At 74.5% G+C, this 17,468-nt stretch overlaps 2 protein-coding genes across 2 annotated transcripts in view; one reads left to right on the top strand and one right to left on the bottom strand.

Moving 5' to 3' along the window:
* Window positions 1–2,495, top strand: part of AURANDRAFT_67170 (hypothetical protein) — a gene marked incomplete at both ends in the record, with an annotated part of 3,582 nt that extends 1,087 nt beyond the window's left edge. Inside the window, 3 exons of the mRNA XM_009042628.1 lie at window positions 729–1,068; window positions 1,268–1,900; window positions 2,101–2,495. Coding sequence (XP_009040876.1) covers window positions 729–1,068; window positions 1,268–1,900; window positions 2,101–2,495 — 1,368 coding nt within the window. The remainder of the gene's footprint in view (window positions 1–728; window positions 1,069–1,267; window positions 1,901–2,100) is intronic.
* Window positions 2,496–3,377: 882 nt separating this feature from the next.
* Window positions 3,378–17,439, bottom strand: AURANDRAFT_67169 (hypothetical protein; the record flags this gene model as incomplete). Its single annotated transcript, XM_009042563.1, has 11 exons — window positions 3,378–4,197; window positions 4,389–5,062; window positions 5,186–5,254; window positions 5,383–6,372; window positions 6,455–6,550; window positions 7,311–7,392; window positions 7,735–7,801; window positions 8,636–11,263; window positions 11,463–12,795; window positions 12,859–15,885; window positions 16,264–17,439. The coding sequence occupies 11 exons, from the start codon at window positions 17,437–17,439 to the stop codon at window positions 3,378–3,380; spliced, it is 10,962 nt and encodes a 3,653-aa protein (XP_009040811.1).
* Window positions 17,440–17,468: the final 29 nt, after the last annotated feature.

Raw genomic sequence — 17,468 nt, 5'->3', positions numbered from 1 at the left:
ACGGCGCCGGCCTCGACGGCGCGCGCTAGCGCCCCCGCCCCGTCGCGAGCGCCGCCACCTATCCATAACGGTGTCTTATAGCGACGGCGCGCCGAGGAGCGCCGCGGCGAGCGCGACGCACCAGCCGGCGAGCATCTTGAAGTGGAGCGCGGCGTGGTCCGCCTCGTCGCCGATCTGCGTGAGGATGACGGCCGCGTGCCACAGGACGAGGAGCAGGCAGCACGGGACCTTCATCGCGTCGTAGGCGACGTAGAGCGCGTAGCAGGAGAAGCAGTTCACGGCCGCGGCCCAGCAGAAGTACCACCCTGCGCGCGCGGGGTCGGGCTCGCGCGCGCGGCGCGGCGCGGCGGCCGGGCGCCGGGCGGCGCGGAACATGAGCACGGGGAAGGGCTGCGGCAGGAGGAGGTAGCCGCTCCCCTTCCGGGCGACCTTGGCGGCCCGGTAGTCCGGCCCGAAGCGGCTCTTGCAGACCTGCGGGGGCAGCCCGTCGCGCGGCCTCCGAGGGAACGGCCGAGGGAACGGCAGGAACGACGCACGTCGTCGATCTCGGACGTCGTGCACATGAGCACGCTTAAAAAGCAGTAGAAGAAGGCCTGCAGGCCCGCCACGCCGCAGACGACGGAGTGGGTGTCCATCATCATAGCTGAAGTGCTGATGGTTCGGCCGCTTCACCGTCTGTATTTGAGTTCAACACATGGTTCAACGGTGACATCCTTTGTGGCAAGCAGCATGTGCGGCTAGCTTTGGCGCTCGCGCACGCTCATTCCCGCATGGTCGCCGTCAGCGGCGGCGGCCCCGAGCCCGTGCCGGCGCTCGCGGCCGAGGTCCCCGCAACAACGATCGACGACGGCCGGCGGCGCGGGTCGAGCATCGACGTCGTCGTCGTGCGGCGCCGCGACGGGTCGCTGGCGTGCACGGCCTTCGTCGTGCGCTTCGAGCCGCCGACGACCGAGCGGCTGAGCCGCGGCCTGAGCGCGGCCTACGCGTCGCTGGAGCGCGGCGTAGCGCGGCTCCGGAGCGACGACCGGCCGCTCCGCGACGGCTTCGACGAGGACGGCGACGACCTGTGTGGAAACCAAATCTTCAACCCGACTTCAATGTGAGCGTATTCGAATGTTTTGACGCAAGCTCTTCGGCTGGGCTTCGAGAACTCGACGAGAGCGATCGATCCGTCCAAAAATCAGCCGAATCGACTTCGATGTGACCGAGCTAGAGAATTCTCAAGTTTTGTCAGGACCACCCAAACCAGTGGTTGGTTTCCACACAGGCGACGACGACGCGGCGGACGGCGACGCGCGGCCCGTGCGCGTCGCCGTCAACGGCGCCGCCGTGGACTGCGACCTCGTCGCCGGCGCCGACGGGCGCTGCCGCTTCGCCGGCGGTTCGCGGCCCGGCGCCGCCGCGCTCGAGCGCTGGGGCCTGCGGCCGGGATCGAACGCTCTGACCTTCGAGTTCGGCCGCCAGGTCGCGGAGGCGCGGGCCTTCCTCTGGGACGCCGGTGACCGCGTCGTCGTCTGCGACGTCGACGGGACGATCACGGCGAGCGACGTCCGCGGGTTCCTCGACTCGACGATGAGCGCGGCGCCGTCGTTCGCGCACGGCGGCGTCTGCGCGTTCCTGGGCGGCGTCGTCGCGCCGCGGGCGCGCGTGCTCTACCTGACGTCGCGGCCCGTCGCCCTCGCGGCGTCGACGCGCGCGTTCCTCGCGTCGCTCCGCCAGGGCCGCGACGGGCTGCCCGACGGGCCCCTCGTGACGTCGGGCGAGGGGCTCCTGGGCGCCGTCTACGCGGAGGTCGTCGCGAAGACGCCGGACGTCTTCAAGACGCGCGCGCTCCTCGACCTCGCGGCGGCCTTCGGGGGCGACCCGGGCGCGTCGCCCGTCGTTTTGGGCTTCGGCCCGCGTGGAACTCAAACGGCGAGCCGGGTTCTCCCGACCAAACTTCGGAACTCTCCAGCTCGGTCGTATCGACGTCGATGCGGCTGATTTTTGGACGAATCGATCGCTCTCGTCGAGTTCTCGAGGCACGACAGAAGAGCTCGCGTCGAAACTGTCGCTTGCGCTCACATTGAAGTCAGGTTGAAGATTCGAGTTCCACCACAGGCTTCGGCAACCGGGACACGGACGCGCGCGCGTACGCGCGCGCGGGCGTCGCCGACGACCGCAACTTTTCCATCGACGCGCGGTCGCGGCTCACGTCGCGCTGCGGGACGTTGGGCTTCGCCGGCTACGACGACGCGGGTTTGGCGCGCGCGGTCGCGGCCGCGCTCCGGTCGCCGGGCCTCCCGCCGCTGCCCCGGCCCGTCTGGCGCGGCGCGCGGAGCGCGCGGCCGCCGCGGCCGGACCTCGCGGGTTTCCTGTCCGGCGCCCTGGGCGGAAACGACGGCGCCGTCGACATCTACGTCCAGGAGAAGGCCCGGCCGCCGCCGCCGCCCGCGTCGCCGCCGCCGAACCGCCGCTCGCCGCCGCCCAGGCCCGCGGCCGCGGCCGGGAGTTAGCCTCGGTCTTCGACGCGGGTGGATTGGGGGCGCGCCCTCGAGCGCAGTCGAGGCTGGCATGTTTCGTCACTGCCCATTCAACTTGAACTTCAAGGTGCATGGGCAAGATGGGAAGCCGCATCGCGCCGCGCTCTGCGTCGCGCTCCTCCCTGCGACGCGGCTAAGCAAAATGATGATGGCCCGCCGCATCGTCGCCGCGCTCTGCATCGCGCTGCTGCAACAATCCCAGGCCTGGCAGCCGCCCGCCTGGTGGGCCGCCGCGACGGCACCTCTCGCGGCACCGCTGGGCATCGAGCGAAACGACGGCGTGCGCCTGCGGTTGGGCAAGGAAAGCGACGCCGACGCCATCCGCGCGCTCTGGGCGGAGAACGACGAGACGCGCGTCGCGGGCCCGCACAGCCTGGCGCCGGCCTGGTCCGCGGCGGGCATCAAGCGGGCCTTCGCGCCGCGCCGCGAGGCCGGCGCCTTCCGCGCGACGTCCGTCGTCGCCTACGACTGGTCGAACCTCCCGCCGGCGCTCGTCGGCTTCGCGGCCGCGAACTCGCCCGACGAGCCCTACAACCGCGAGGCCGTCGGCCTGCCCTGGCGCAACGCGGCGCCTCCGGGCTTCGACCCGACGGCCTTCGTCGGGCCCGTCTGCGTCGCGGCGCCGAAGCGCGGCTCGGGTCTATTCCGGGACCTCTACGCGGGCCTCTTCGCGGATTTGGCCCCCGAGCGCGCCGCGGTCACGGTCATCGACGCGCGCAACGCGCCGTCGCTGCGCGCGCACGAGAAGGTCCCCGGCTGCGAAAGGCGCGGCGCCTTCGACGCGGGCGGGCGCGAGTGGGTCGTCTTCTCCTTCGACCTCGACGCCGCGCGGCGCGGCCTGGCTCCGCCGCCTCCTTAAAATCCCCGGTCGTCGTCGTCGCCGGGCCAGGCGCAGGGCCCGACGAGCTCGAGGATCTCGCCCGTCTCGTTGGCCGTCGCGCAGCGCGCCGCGGCCTCGGGCGCGAGGGGCGCGCCGCAGGGTACCGCGTCGAGCGCCACTCCCACATGGACGCGGCGCGGCAGGCGCTTCCAGTGCTCGCCGCCGCGCAGGGGCACGACGCAGTGCAGGCTGCACGCGCCGACGCGGCGGCGCACCGCGGGCAGCCGCGACGTCGTCGAGAGGAACTCCAAAACGAAGAGGCCGTAGCCGTCGGCCGTGAGGTTCGCCTCGTCGCGGATCCGGAAGACGTTCTCCTGGGCGTCGGCGACGACGTCGTCGCCGGACCGGCACTCGCGGATGCGCACGCGCCACTCGTCCTGTTCCACGCGGAGCCGCGCGAACTCGTCTTCGCCCGTGTCGCAGGGCCGGCCCCACTCGTGGCGCGGCGTCCCCGGCGCCGGGATGGACCAGAGGTGCTCGCACCACGACCCCTGGAGCAGTTTGGTCGGCCGCCGCTTCGTCGGCGCCGGCCCGGGCCGCGGCGCGCGGAGCCGCCGGAGCCGCGCCGCGAGCTTCGCCCAGGGCTCGGGCAGCGGCGGCGCGCCGGCGAACAGGCCCCGAGACGCGGCGACGTAGAGCGTCGCGGCGGGCCCGGCGACGACGGCGAGCGCCAGCGCGACCGCGACGCCGACCATGGAGAGCGTCGACGCCGGCGCGTGCGGCGCCTGCCGCGCCTGGCGCTGCGCCGCCTCGTCCCGGCCCTCGAAGAACATGGCGACGGTGCCGCGCGTCCGCCTCGGCGGCCCGGCGCGCAGCCCGGTGCGCGCGCGCCGCGCCGATGGACGGCGGTCGGGCTGGCTCGTGGGGTGAAGTATCCTTCATCGATCCTTCATCGTCAGCCCTGACCGGCGCACGGCATCGGCTATTAGAGTCACGTCGGAGCGACGTTGAAGGAGATCGAGACGCGCGGCCGCGGCCCCGCACACATCGGGAAGACCGCGTGCTTGAGGCCGCCGGGGAAGACGACGAGCACGCCGTCGGCGGGCTCGACGACGCCGTAGCTGCAGGTCCCCGCGCCGGGCGCCGCGGCGGAGCAGCCGAGCGACGCGTCGAGCTGGAAGGCGAGCTCGCCGCCCCCGGCGCGGGGCGCGGCCGCGTAGTAGACTCCCGAGAAGAGCGCCGGCCGATGGTCGTGGAGCGCGTTGTGGTTGTCGCCGCGGTTGATGTTGAACCAGCTGTGGACGATCTCCCGCCGCCCCCGCGCCTTCCCGGGGAGCGCCGAGATCGCCGCCGCGACGAGCGCGCGCAGCTCCCCGAGGCACGGCGCCTCCGCCCCGAGCGCGTCGCGGTCCGAGTGGTAGCCGCCCCGGTTCGACGCCGCGAGGCCGCCGTCGCCCCCCGCCTCCGCGAGCAGCGCCGCCGCGACGAGCGCCTCGTTCCGCGCCGCCGCGTCGCCGCACGCGAACCGCCACGCCGTCGTCGCGGAGCGGCCGCGCGCCACGGGCGTGCTCGCGCCGAGGCTCTCCAGCATCATGCCGCACACGCTCGTCGGCGCGGGGTGCGTGTACGTCAGCGTCTCGGCGGTCGCCCAGCCGACGGGCGCCTCCAGCGCCGTGCGCGACGCCGTGATCAGGTCGTACGCGCCGGCGTAGCCGAGCAGCTCCAAAGCTCTCATCACCTTGAAGTTCAACTTGAATTTACGACCTCACCACGAGCTCGGGTGGGACGCGGCGGCGTCGCCCTGCTTCGGCGGCGCGCAGCCCGGCCGGTGCGCCGCCCAGACGAGCTTCTGGCACTCGTTCCCGTTGTCGCAGAAGAAGACGGCGCCGCACTTGGAGCACGCGAGCTTCGCCTGGGCAGGAAAAGAGTGATTCAAGTTCGCTTCAACGTGAGTGTTCCGCGCGCGCGCGTTCCAGAAAAAGCATCCACGCTTCGAGACCGTTCCGAGAGATGATCGCTCGTCCAAAAATCAGCCGAAACGAGTGGAAAACGGCCGAGATCGGAGCCTTTGAAGCTGGGAATTTCGCTCTCTTTTCCTGCCCCGAGCTTCGCGGGCCGGCAGCACGCGAGGCAGAGCCGCTGGGGCTCCGGGAGGTCGCCCGTCGTCCGCAGGTTCAGCAGGTCCGCCGCCGCCGTGATGTAGCCGTCGGGCGGCGGCGGCTCCGCGGCGCCCGCGGCCTCCGCGGCGCCGGCGAGGCTCGCGCCCGCGTCCTCGGCGTCGCGCCAGTCGAGGAGGCACGCGTGGAAGTCGTCCGTCGCGACGTCGTCGCGCTCCAGCGCCGCCCGCAGGCTCTCGAAGGGCGCCGCGCCGCGGACCGGCGCGCGCGGCGCGACCATGAGCAGCAGGCTCAGCGTGAGGCCGACGACGTCGCCCAGCGGGTGGTCGTCGTCGTCGTCGCCGTAGTCGTCCTCCATGAAGTCGTCCAACCCGAAGCACGTCATGCGCACGAGCGACGCGCAGGCCCGGGGCCACCACGCGCTCGCGAGCACGTCGCCGAGGACGGCGTGGTTCGCCGACGCGAGCTCGTTGAGGAGGCCCACGGGCCCGAAGAGCATGCACCGCGCGAAGTCCGCCGTCGACTGCTCCGGCGTCGCCGCGTAGCCGTCCGGCGCCTCGCCGCGCCGCAGGTGGCGCGACGCGCAGACGACGGGTTTCGCGAGCCGCTCCCAGCGCCGCGCCGGGTGGGCCGGGTCCGGCTCGCCCGCGTCGTCCTCGGCCTGGGGGCCGACGAAGGGGCACGAGCTCAGGAGCGCGAGCACCGTGTCGAGCGCGCGCGGCGCCGCCCGGAGCGCCTCGAGGACCGCGACGCGCCACGCGGGGCCCTCGGCGCACATGCGCCGCAGCGTCGCGCAGGCCGCGAGCACCTCGAGCTGGAGCGTCGTGCAGTAGCGGCAGCTGCTCAGGTCGCAGCCCAGGGACCCGCCGGGGAAGCGGCTCTCGCGGCCGTCGTCGTAGAGCAGCGACACGACCTGCCAAGCATGGCGGTGACGATTTTCCCATTAGTTTCTCACCCCAAATCTCTCGAAAATCGTCCACAGGACGCTGTCACACGACCTCCTCCGCGAGCTCCGGCGGGTTCATCGTGAACATGCGGTCCCCCAGGTCCGCGCCCTTGGTCTTGGCATCCGCCATCGCGTTCACGGTTCGCTGCCCGCGGCTTCAACAACGGTCTCATTTCCCCTTTGCGCCAATATCGACCTGGAAACATTTGCCTGCCAACTTCGGGCTTCGGTCGTAGATCTCGGCTGCCCCACCATGGACTCCAAGGCCCGCCAGTTGATGGAGCGCTTCGCGGTCGTCCACGGCGCCAACGACCGCGACGCGCCGAAGAGCTACATGCTCGTCGCCGCGTCCGACTCCTTTCCCCGCCTCCTTCGACGCGGCCGCGCCCTCGCAGGGTGAAGATGGGCGTCGGCGTGAAGCCGAACCCCATCAATTCCCACAAGGTCAAGCTCGCGGCCGGGCGCCCGGGCCGCGACGCGCCCCTCGCGTCGGGCCCGGCGCTCCCGGCGACGCCGAGCCCGCGGCGGTCGAGCGCGCCGGCGGCGGGCCGCCGGTCCGAGCCCACGCCGACGTACTGGCGCACGCGCGCGGCGACGGGCTCCGAGGAGCGGCCGCGGCGGCGGCCCGCGCGGCGGCGCAGCGGCACGCCCCAGTCCTACTGGCGCACGCGCGGGACGCCGCCGCCGGCCGTCGCGGCCGCGGCGCCGCCGCCGTCCCTCGGAGCGATCGCGGACCTCGCGCGCCGGTCGTCGCTCTTCGCCGAGGCCTGCCGCCTCGCCGACGAGGACGTCTCCTTCGGCGCGGGCACGCTCGACCTGTCCGCGCCGGCCGAGCGCCGCGCGACGGAGACGCTCGCCGAGCGGGACATCTTCGCCGCGCGGCCGTCGTCCGTCGACTGGGGCACCGGGACGCACTCCTTCTCCCGGCCGTTCCGCGCGAGCGACGCGTCGATGGACGACGACGACATCGACTGGGGCACCGGGGACCTGCGCATGGACGACGTCGCCACGCCGCGGTCGCCGCGGCGCGACTTCGTCGACGGCGCCGAGCGCCCCGAGGCCGCGTCGCCGTCGCGGCCGTCGCGCGCGCCGCCGCCGCCGCCGCCGGGCGCCGCCGACGGCGGCGTCGTCGACGGCGACGTCGTCTTCGGCGCGGGCACCCTGGACCTGGGCGCGGACGTCGACGACGACGCGGGCGCGATATCCGCGCGCGAGGACGGGCCGCCGCGGCGCGCGCGCCGCGCGCCCCGGTCGGCGTCCGAGCCGCCCCTGCCCGTGCAGCCGAGCGTCGCGGCGCGGCCGAGCCCGCGGCGGCCCTGGGTTTCGCACTGGGCGGGCCGGCGCCGCGAGCGCGACCCGCCGGAGAGGCTCATCCCTTCCTGGCGCGCGTGGTCCGCTGTGTGGAAATCAAATCTTCGACCCGACTTCTGTCTAAAAATCAGCCAAAACGACTTCGATTTGACCGAGATAGAGAGGTTTGAAGTTTTTGCTGGGCAGGGCGTTCCACTGGTTGTTTCCCACACAGGTGGTCCGCGGCCTTCGTCGGCCCCGGCGCGCCGCGGCGCGTCCGCGGCGCGACCTTGCTGGACCCGCTCGGCGAGGTCGCGCGCGTGCGGGCGTCGCTGCGCCGCGTGCCCCGGCGCGACGACGACGCCGTACCGGAGAGCTACGAGGCCGCGCGCTGGGGCGACCCGCGGCTCCACAGCGACGACAGCTCCGACAACGAGGCCGACGCGCGGTGGCGCGGGCGGCGCCGGTCGCGGGGCGCGCCGGGCTGGCGCTTCCTCGCGCGCGAGTCGCCGCCGCCGCGGCGCCCGCCCGAGCGGCGCCGGTCGTCGACGGCCCGCGTCGACGCCGCGGGCGAGCTCTCGCCCCGCGAGGCCCCGCCGCCGCCGGACGCCGCGCCCCGGGAGCCGGCCCCGGCGCACCCGCAGCTCGCGGCGCGCCCGCGGCCCCCGCACCCGCCGGCCGCCGCCGCCGCCGCCCCGCCGCCGCCGGCGGTCGCCGCGCACCCGCAGCTGCGCCGCTCCTGGAACTCGCGGGCCGCGGCCTCGGGCTTCGAGGCGCGGCTCGTCGACGGCGAGGTCGAGGTGACGCGCTACGGCGACCTCGCGAACTACGTCGGCGCCGCGGACGCGCCCGTCGCGCTCGGCGCCGCGGACGCGCCCGTCGCAGACGACCCCTACGACGACCCCGCGAGCTACTTCCGGTAACCCACTACCGGATTCACAGGGGGGGGGAGGGGAGGGATTGAGCGTCTTGATGTCGCCCGCGAGGTCGTCGAGCGCCTTGTTCGCCTCGCCCGTGTCCGCGGCCTTGCAGATGGCGAGGGCCTCGTCGAGGGCGAGGCTGCCGAGGGCCTCGGCGACGGCCGCCGCCGCGGCCTCCTCCGCGGCGCTGGGCTTGGCGTCGTCGTCGTCGTCGCGGTCGCCCTTGTCGCGGCCGCGCGCGTCGGCGACCTTGGCGCGGACGTCCTTGACGGCCTTGGCGCAGGCGATGACGGCGTCGCAGCGGTGCTCGAGCTCGGCGTCCTCGGCGTTCCGGAAGCAGTCGCGCGCCTCGCCGAGCCGCGCGTCAAGGTCGCCCGCGGAGACCCCCGCGTCGCCCTCGGCGCGCTCCGTGGCGACGCGCGCGATGAGGGCGCCGCGGCTGCGCCACTCGTCGGCGCTGAGCGTCGCGCCGTCGGCGCTCTTCTTCTTCTCCTTGGTGGACCGCTTGTGCTTCTCGGCGAGCGGCGCGGCGCCGTCGGCGGGCTTGGCCGTGAAGAACTTGGCCGCGTCGGACGCCGCGCCCTCCTTCGTGAGCTCGAGGATGACGAGGCGGCTCCGGGGGCGCGTCAGCGCCGTGTAGAGGAGCTTGAGGTCGCGCTCGAGCGCGCGGCGCCGGCTCAGGTCCGAGAAGTCGCCGCGGCCCTCGCGGCGCGCCTTGAAGAGGTCGCGCCAGGCTTTGGCCGTCTCCTTGTCCGCGGAGCCGAAGAAGTCGACCAGAACCACGGCCTCCTCCTCGAGGCCCTTGAACTCCTGGACGCTGAAGACGCGCGTCGACACGAGCTTGTTGTCGAGGAGCTCCGCGCAGTGCAGCGCGGACGGCGTCAGGCCCGCGGCGGCGCGGCGCCGGCGGATCTCCGCGTCGATGGCGCCGGCGTCGGCGCGCTCCGCGGCCTTGGACGCCTTCTTGCGGCGCTTCGCGCGCGCGGCGACCTCGGCCGCGTCGACGCCGAACTCCGCGAGCGTCGGCGCCGTCGCGCGGGCCCGGACGTACTCGGCCTTGTAGGCGGCCCGGCCCGCGGGCGAGTGGTCCTCCGTGGGCTTGACGAGCGCCGGGAGGTCCGGCTCGTCGAGGTCCGCGGGCGGCTCGCGCGGCGCCGACGACGCGCTCCGGAGCGCGGCCTCCTGCGCGTCGAAGTCCTCCGCGGCGCAGCGGTCCGCGTTCGCCCGTTGCTCGACGGCGACGAAGTGCTCGAGGGGCGCGACGGACGCCTCGGCGGCCGGCGTGAGCGCGCGCGCGTAGTCGCCGATGAGCGCGCGCGGGTCCGCTAAAAGCCGCGCGCCGCCGCGGCGGACGATGAGGGCGCGGATCTGCGCCGCGGCGGGGTCCGGCGCGATGCAATCCGCGATGTCCTCCTCCTCCATGTCCCCCAGCAACACGTCGGCCTCGACCTCCTCGGCGACGAGGCCCGCGACGATGCCCTGGACGCGCGCGGCGTCGCCGCCGACGACCGCGGTGGCGACGACGCGGTGCTTGTTCGCGTCCATGGGTGACGGCGTGTTCCAGAGGTCGAGGGCCTCGCGCGCGCGTTGGTTGTAGACCTGCTCCGCGGACGCGCGCGCGGCCTCGAGCTCCGCGGCCCGCCGGTCCGACGCGCGGCGCCGCGCGCCCGCGTCGCCGTCGGCGCCCTCGAAGCGCGCGCGCTTCTTCGCGAGCTTGGCCAGGTCGGCCTTGGCCTTCTTGGCCTGCTTGTCGCGGTCCGCGAGCCACGCGTCGCGCTTCGCGCGCCGCTTCTTCGCGTCCGCGTCGCGGCGCTTGGTTTCCGCGTCGTAGGCCTTGCGCGCGGCCTTGACCTCGGCGTGCCAGGCCGCCGCCGCCTCCTCGGCCTCGTCGGCGATGTCCGCCGCCGCGGCCTTGAGCGCCGCGTCCGCGCGGTCGAGCACCGCGTCGCGGTCGTCGGACGCGCCCACCGCGCCCTCGCGCTCCTCGACGAGCGCGCGGCGGTCGTCGCGCTCCGCGGCGAGGCGCCGCCGCGCGTCGCGGAGGGGCTCCGCGCGCATGAGGAGCGTCGCGTTGGGCAGGTCGTCGAGGACCGGGCGCTCGTGGCTGAACGTCGGCCGGGGGCCCGTCGAGACGCCCGCGTCCTTCTCCATGACGTCGACGCTGTTGGGGAAGGCCTGCTCCAGCAAGTCGAGGACGGCGTTGGCGGCGCCGAGGATGCCCGCGTGCGTGCGGTAGTTGTTCGTGAGCTTGAAGAGCTTCTTCGACGCGGCCGCGGCGCCGCTCCGGTCCGACGCCGCGGCCATCGCCGCGGCGCCGCGGCCCGACCGCGTCTTCACCTCCTTCTGGAGCTCGTAGATCGTCTCCTTGAGGTCGCTGAAGCGGAAGGCGACGCCGTCCTGGATGGCCTGGGCCGTGTCGCCGCAGACGAAGAGGCGCTCGGGCCGGTTGCCGACGGCCAGGAGTAAGACGGCGAGCGTCGCCTGCGTCATGTCCTGGACCTCGTCGCAGTAGACGTGGTCGAGGATGGCCATGGCGCCGCCGTCGCGCTTCGAGGCCTCGAGGGGCGTCGTGGCGACGAAGCCCTCCTCGAGGACGCGCTGGATTAAAGCGACTTCCCGGTCCGTCGCGTCCCAGAGCCGCCGGTGGCCTGTGTGCAAATCAAATCTTCAACCCGACTTCAATGTGCGCGTATTCGAATGTTTTGACACGAGCACTTCCGCCGTGCTTCGAGAACTCGCTGAGAGCAATCGATTCGTCCAAAAATCAGCCGAATCGACTTCGATTTGACCGAGCTAGAGAATTCTGAAGTTTGGCCCCGACGTCCCAGCTCACTGGTTGATTTGCACACTGCCGGTGGCGGAGCTCGCGCTCGTAGGACACGAAGACGTCGTAGCAGTCCTCGCGGTCCTGCTTGCTCAGGCCCGTCGCGCGGCGCTTCGAGATGGCGCCGGACTCGTCGATGTACTCGTCGCGCTCGAGCGGCTCGCCGCGGATTAAAGGAGTTACGGACCCCTTGATGAAGGACTGGATCTGGACCCAGCAGAACGTCGGCGACAGCGACTCGTTCTTCCGCGACCGCTCGGCGCCGCACTTGTCCCAGAACTCGTCGCGGAACCGCGAGAAATCCACGAGATCCGCCGCGGGCCAGCACGAGCCGCGGACCTTGAAGCTCATGGCCCCGAACTGCGTCGCGCGCGCGCCGCCCGCGCCGTCGTCGTCGTCGCTCGAGTCGTCGTCGCTCGAGTCCGTGTCGTTCTCGGAGCTGTAGTTGCCGTTGGCCTTGGCGTAGTCCTCGTCCGTCAGCCGCAGATCGCGGTCGCGGCGGAAGTCGACGCCGTCGACGCGCCGGTAGTAGCGCATGCGGCGCCAGGGCGTGCGCACGTCGCTCTTGCAGCCCGCGGCCATGTTCTTCGTCTTCTCCTCGAGGAGGGGCAACAGGTCGTTGACCGTGAGGAACTTGGCGGCCGCGCGCGGCTCGCCCGCGGCGCGCGCGTCGGCGTCGCCGCGGCACGCCGCGTCCCGGACGAAGTTGCAGAGCGCCTGGGACCGCGCGACGAACAGCAGCTCGCGGTCCGCGTGGTCCGCGCGGTCGCGCGCGATGCGCCGCGCCATGCACACGGTCTTGCCCGTGCCGCTGCGGCCCAGGACCATGGACGGCGCGCCGTCGTCGGCGACGGCGCCGGCCTCCTTCTCCGTGAGCCGCAGGTCCGGCCGCCACCGGTTCTCGCCGACGGCGGCCTTGACGGCGCCGGGCGCGCGGCCGCCGGGGAGGGACTCGCAGGCCGCGACGTAGAGCTTCATGGGCGTGTTCTTGCCCGGCGACAGCAGCACGTGGTCCGCGCGGAGCGTCAGGAACGGCGCCTCGTCCTCGGAGACGCCCGCGCGGCGGTCCAGGGATTCGAGGATCTTCTCGACGAAGTCGTTGAGGTTGGCCTTCCGCACGGCGCACCAGGCGAGCACGCCGACGGCGCCCGACGCGTCCTTGAACGCCGAGTAGAGCAGGAGCATGGACCCGTCCAGGGGCGCGGTCCGCAGGCCCGCGCGCGCGCCCTTGCCCTTCAAGGGGTCCGCGAGCGGGCCCCGGGCGACGGCGCCGAGCACGTCGAGCGCGCGGTCGCGCCAGGCGCCGTCGCGGTCCGCGAACCAGCCGAGGACGCGGTCCGCGACGAGCACGTGGGCCTGGCGCGCGTCCGCGCGCCGCGACCCCGCGCCCTAGTAGCCCGAGAGCTCGTCCTCGTCGACGGAGATGCCGTAGCGCTTGACGAGCGTCGCCCAGGGTAAAGCTTTCAGCTTGAGCTCGAGGTCCCGGGCCTTGACCTCGGCGAGCGCCGTCTGCGCGGGCCGCCAGAGCTCGCGGCGCGCGTCGTCCCGGAGCTTCCGCCGCGCGTCGCGCGCGGCCTTCTCCTCGCGCTTCCGCTCGCGGTCTGCGCGCGCCGCGCGCTCCTTGGCCGCCGCCTCCTCGCGCTTCGCCTGGTCCGCGAGCTCCTTCTTGCGCCGCTCCGCGGCCGCGCGCTGCTCCTCGGGCGTCGGCGGCGGCCGGTCGGCCTCGGCCGCCGCCGCCGCCGCGCGCGCGTCCTCGGCCTCGCGGGCCTGGCGCTCCGCCTCCTCGCGCTGCTTCTGCTTCTTCGCCCGCTTCTTCTCCTTCTCGCGCTGCTTCGCCGTGAGGGCCGGCTTGGGCTCGTCCGCGGCCGCCGCCGCCGCGGGCGCCGCGGGCGCCGCGGCCGCGGCCTTGGGCTTCTGGGACGCCACGGCCACGGCGAGCTTGGCGGGCCGGAAGTCCTTGAGCTTCGCCGCGGACTTCCAGCTGCTCAGCGTCTGCTCGGAGCCTTCGTCGGCCGCCGCGACCAAATCGCGTAACCTGGGCGCCGATTCCCGCCACTTCGACACGGCCGTCGCGAGCGCCGTCGCGACGCGCGCCGCGGACTTGGCCTCGTTGCCCTTGACGGCCTTGAGCCAGGCGTCGAGCCAGGACGCGGACGCGCCCCCCGCGTCCAAGTAGCCGGGGATGACGTCAGCCACGCCCTCGCGCGACGGGTTCGTCGCCGTGAGTAAACTCGCCTCCAAGGCGACGACGTTCGTAAGGCGCTGGAGCGCGACGAGCTGGAAGGCGTGGGCGAGCGCCTTGCCGTCGAAGCCCAGCGGGTTCTCCTTGCCCACGGCGGCCGCGCGGGCCTTGAGCGCGTCCTCGGCGTCGTCCGTCGTCGCCGGCGGCGTCGGGAAGTCTTCGTACTCCTTGGCGACCTGGTAGGCCAGCGACGCGCACTTCTCCAGCGCCTCTCGGGCTTCGCGGAGCCCCTTGACGCCGTCGGGCATGTCCCCGTTGGCAAAGATGTGGCCGCCCTTCTTCTGGCCCGCGGCGACGAAGCTGAGCACGTCGCCGCAGCCGCTGCGCGCGAGCAGGAGCGAGCAGCGCCAGAGGAGCGCGCGGCGCCGGCGCCGCTCGAACTCGGCGCTCACGTCGCGGCCGCTGCCCCGGGCGTCGTGGCCCGCCGCGAGCGCGCGGAGCCGCGCGGCCTCGGCGGGCGCCGTCGCCGCGCCGATGTTGCCGCAGAGCGTGTCGAGGTCCTCGAACCCGCGCTCGACGTCGCCGGGGCGCGCGATGAGGTTGTCCTTCTCGTCGTCGGCGAGGCCCCGCAGGTACTTGCCGAAGCGCCGCGCCTCCATGGCGTCGTAGAGCGGCACGTCGACGACGCGCTTGCCCGCGACGGCCGCGCCGTGCTCGAGGAGCACCTCGACCAGGCGGAGCTTGTCGGCCCGCACGGCGAGCTCGAGGGGCGTGCCGGTCCAGGTCGCGCCGCCGCCGTCGGCGCCCGCGCGCGCGAGCGCCGTCTCGTAGGAGAGGCTCAGGCCCACGCGCTGCACGCGGACCTTGGCGACGGCCTCGAGGTCCGCCTTCCACGTGCGCATGGTCCGCGTCAGCGTCGTCGTGTGGACCTTGAAGAGCGTCGCGTAGACGTCCCGCGGGTCCCGCGTGTCGTTGCTCGCGACCGTGTCCTCGCCCTTGGCCAGCGCCTCGCGCGTCGGGCAGCACGCCGCGTAGAGGCTCGCGATCTCGCCGATCGTGCGGCCCTCGACGACGGACGCGTCGACGCTAAAGTCGAAGAGGAGCGTCTTGGCCGTCGCGTGGAAGCCGCCGACGGCGGCGAGGCCCAGGGGCGTCGCGCCGTCGTCCGCGCGCGCGTCCGGGTCCGCGCCCGCCGACAGGAGGTGGAACGCGCACTCCGTGTGGTCGCGGCGGCAGGCCGCGACGAGGGGCGTGTCGCGGAGGGGCCCGCCGAGGGACGCCGCGAGGGCCGCCTTGTCGACGCCGGGCTTCTCGAGCACCTCGACGAGCGCGGCGACGTCGCCGCCGCCCGCCGCCTCGACGGCCGCCTCGGCGTCGCCGCCCAGGCGGCCGGCGGCGGCCCGCCGCTCGCGCCGCATGCGCTGGCGCTCGAACAAATCCATAAGGAACTGCTCCCGGGCGTCGCCCTCGGGCACGACGGCCTCGACGAGCGCGCGCGTGTCGTGCTCGTCCGCGTTCGCGTCGAGCATCTGGGGCACGACGTCGTGGACGATGTCGTCGAGGCCCAGCAAACCCAGGCGGTCCGTCGCCCAGGTCGCGTCGACGTCGTGGGTCTCGCCGCCGTCGCCGGCGAGCTCCGCCTCCTGGACCTGGTGCGCGAGCGCGAGGTCGCGGTCCTCGCGGAACCGGCGGATCGCGGCGACGAACTCGGCCTTCTCGACCATCCCGTCCGCGGACAGGCCCTTGGCCGCCATCTCCTTCTTGAGGTCGCGCACGCTCCACTCCGCGAGGTCCAGCGCGCCCGACGGCGCCGCCGCCGGCGTCGGCGCCGGCGGCTCGTCGTCGGACTCGTCGGACTCGTCGCCGCCGCTCTCGGCGGCGGAATCGTCGCTCGAGCTCGACTGCGCGAGGCCCGGCATGCTGTCCCCGTCGGAGTCGCCGCCGTCCGCGGCCGCGGCCGCCGGCGCCGGGGCCCGGGCCCCGCCCTTCTTCCCGTTGAGGAAGCCCCGCGACATGCCCGCGGCGGCCGCGGGCGCGGGCGCGGCCGCGGCCGCCGCCGCGGCGCCGCCGCCGCGCGCGCCGCCGCCGCCCGCGCGCGCGACGGGCTCGTCGGCGTCGGACTCGTCGCTGCTCGACGCCGCGTCGACCAGGCCCGGCATGGACTCGTCGCTGTCCGACATGGCGGCGTTTCCGGCAGCGACCGAAGTGGCCCTTTGGCGAGGCGCGCGGCTCCCGAAGCGGCGCGGCGGTCGCGGCGCGCGGGGCTGGGGTCTCGCGCGTTCCGGCGCGGCCCGGCGGCGGCGGCGCGGAGCGTCTGGTGTGGCTGGGGCGCGAGTTGGCGCGCACAAGGGGCACACTCGCGACGAGGCTCGTCCAAAAACCTGGGAGAGCGGATCGAGCTCGACTCCGGTCTCGCGAGCCATGCGATCTCTCTCTCTCCCTCGCTAATTGCCACTGGCAGCCCTCGAGGCGCGCGCACACACGTCCGACGGCCTCCTCGGCGGGCTCCCTTTTACGCGCGCCTAGAAGCGCAGGTCCATCCAGAGGTAGAGCGCGCCGCAGAGGTAGAGCGCGTCCGCGTCGTCGAAGCCGCGGCCCCGGAGCGCGGCGCGGTCCAGCGCGAGGAGCGCGCGGCCGTCGACGCCGGCGAGGGCCGCCTCGTAGTGGCCCAGGCCCATGCGGCCGAGGAGCGCGGCGACGCCCGCGTCGCCGAGGGCCTCGACCGTCGCGCCCCCGATCGCGGCGCCGTCGTCCGCGAAGAGCGCGGCGGACGCGAGCGGCGCCGCGGGCGACAGGCAGGGCCGCTGGGGCGTCTGGGCCCGGCGCAGGTCGCCCCGCGAGCCCGGCGTCGCCGGGAACGCCTCGGGCACGGCCCCGGGCGCCGGCGCGGGCGCCTCGCCGAACGCCGCGTCGTCGAACGTCGGCGCGTCCACCGGCAAGTCCCGCCGCGCCGCGTCCCGCTCGAGGCGCGCCGCGAGGCCCGGCCCGTCGAGCATGACCAAAACGACGGAGATGTTGTCCTTGGAGCCCCGGAGCAGCGCGCCGTGCGCGAGGCGCCGCGCGACGTCGTCGGGGCTCCGCGCGCCGCGGCCCCAGGCCGCCTCGACGAAGCGCGCGGCCTGGTCCGGCGCGAAGACGTCCCACAGACCGTCGCAGGCGAGCACGAGGAACTCGTGTCCCGCCTCGCGCGGTATATCTACGAAATCCGCCGCCGGCGACACCAAGCAGCCGTCGGCGGCGTCGGCCTTGAAGTCGAAGTCGCCCAGCGCCCGCGCGACGCCTAGACGGCCGTTGACGCGGTTCCGCAGGACCACGCCGCCTAAAGCCTCGATGCGCGCGCGCTCGCCCGCGTCGCACGGCGCGTGCGGCCGTCCTAAACTTGCGACGGCGCCGCCGCGGCACGCGAGCCCCACCGTGTCGCCGAGCCAGGCCGCGGCGATGGTTGCGGGCGTGACGGCGACGGCCAGCGCCGTGCAGCCCACCTCGCCGAAGCCGCCGCGCGCCGCGTGCGCGCGCCGGAGCGCGCCGTCGACGCGCAGCAGCGCGGCCGCGAGCGCCGCGCCGTTCGTCGCGCCGGCCGCGCATCCGCCGAGCTCGCGCGCGGCCATGGCCGCGGCCGCCGCGCCGCCGTGGCCGTCGAAGAGCCCCAGGAGCAGCGCGCCGTCGCTTTGGGCGTCGACGACGTGGGCGTCCTCCTGGGCGTCGCGCCAGCCCTGGAGCGTCGCCGTCCCGACGGCGACGCCGCCGCCGCAGTCGTCGAGCGACGTGACGCCGCCGCTCCGCGCCGTCCAGGCCGCGGCGCTCGGCGACGCGACCATTTCACTATCGGCCGCTCGGCGACATGGCA

This window comes from Aureococcus anophagefferens (genome assembly GCF_000186865.1).
Source record: "Aureococcus anophagefferens unplaced genomic scaffold AURANscaffold_34, whole genome shotgun sequence".
Taxonomy (NCBI): domain Eukaryota; class Pelagophyceae; order Pelagomonadales; family Pelagomonadaceae; genus Aureococcus; species Aureococcus anophagefferens.
This window is presented reverse-complemented; position numbering and strand designations above follow the sequence as displayed.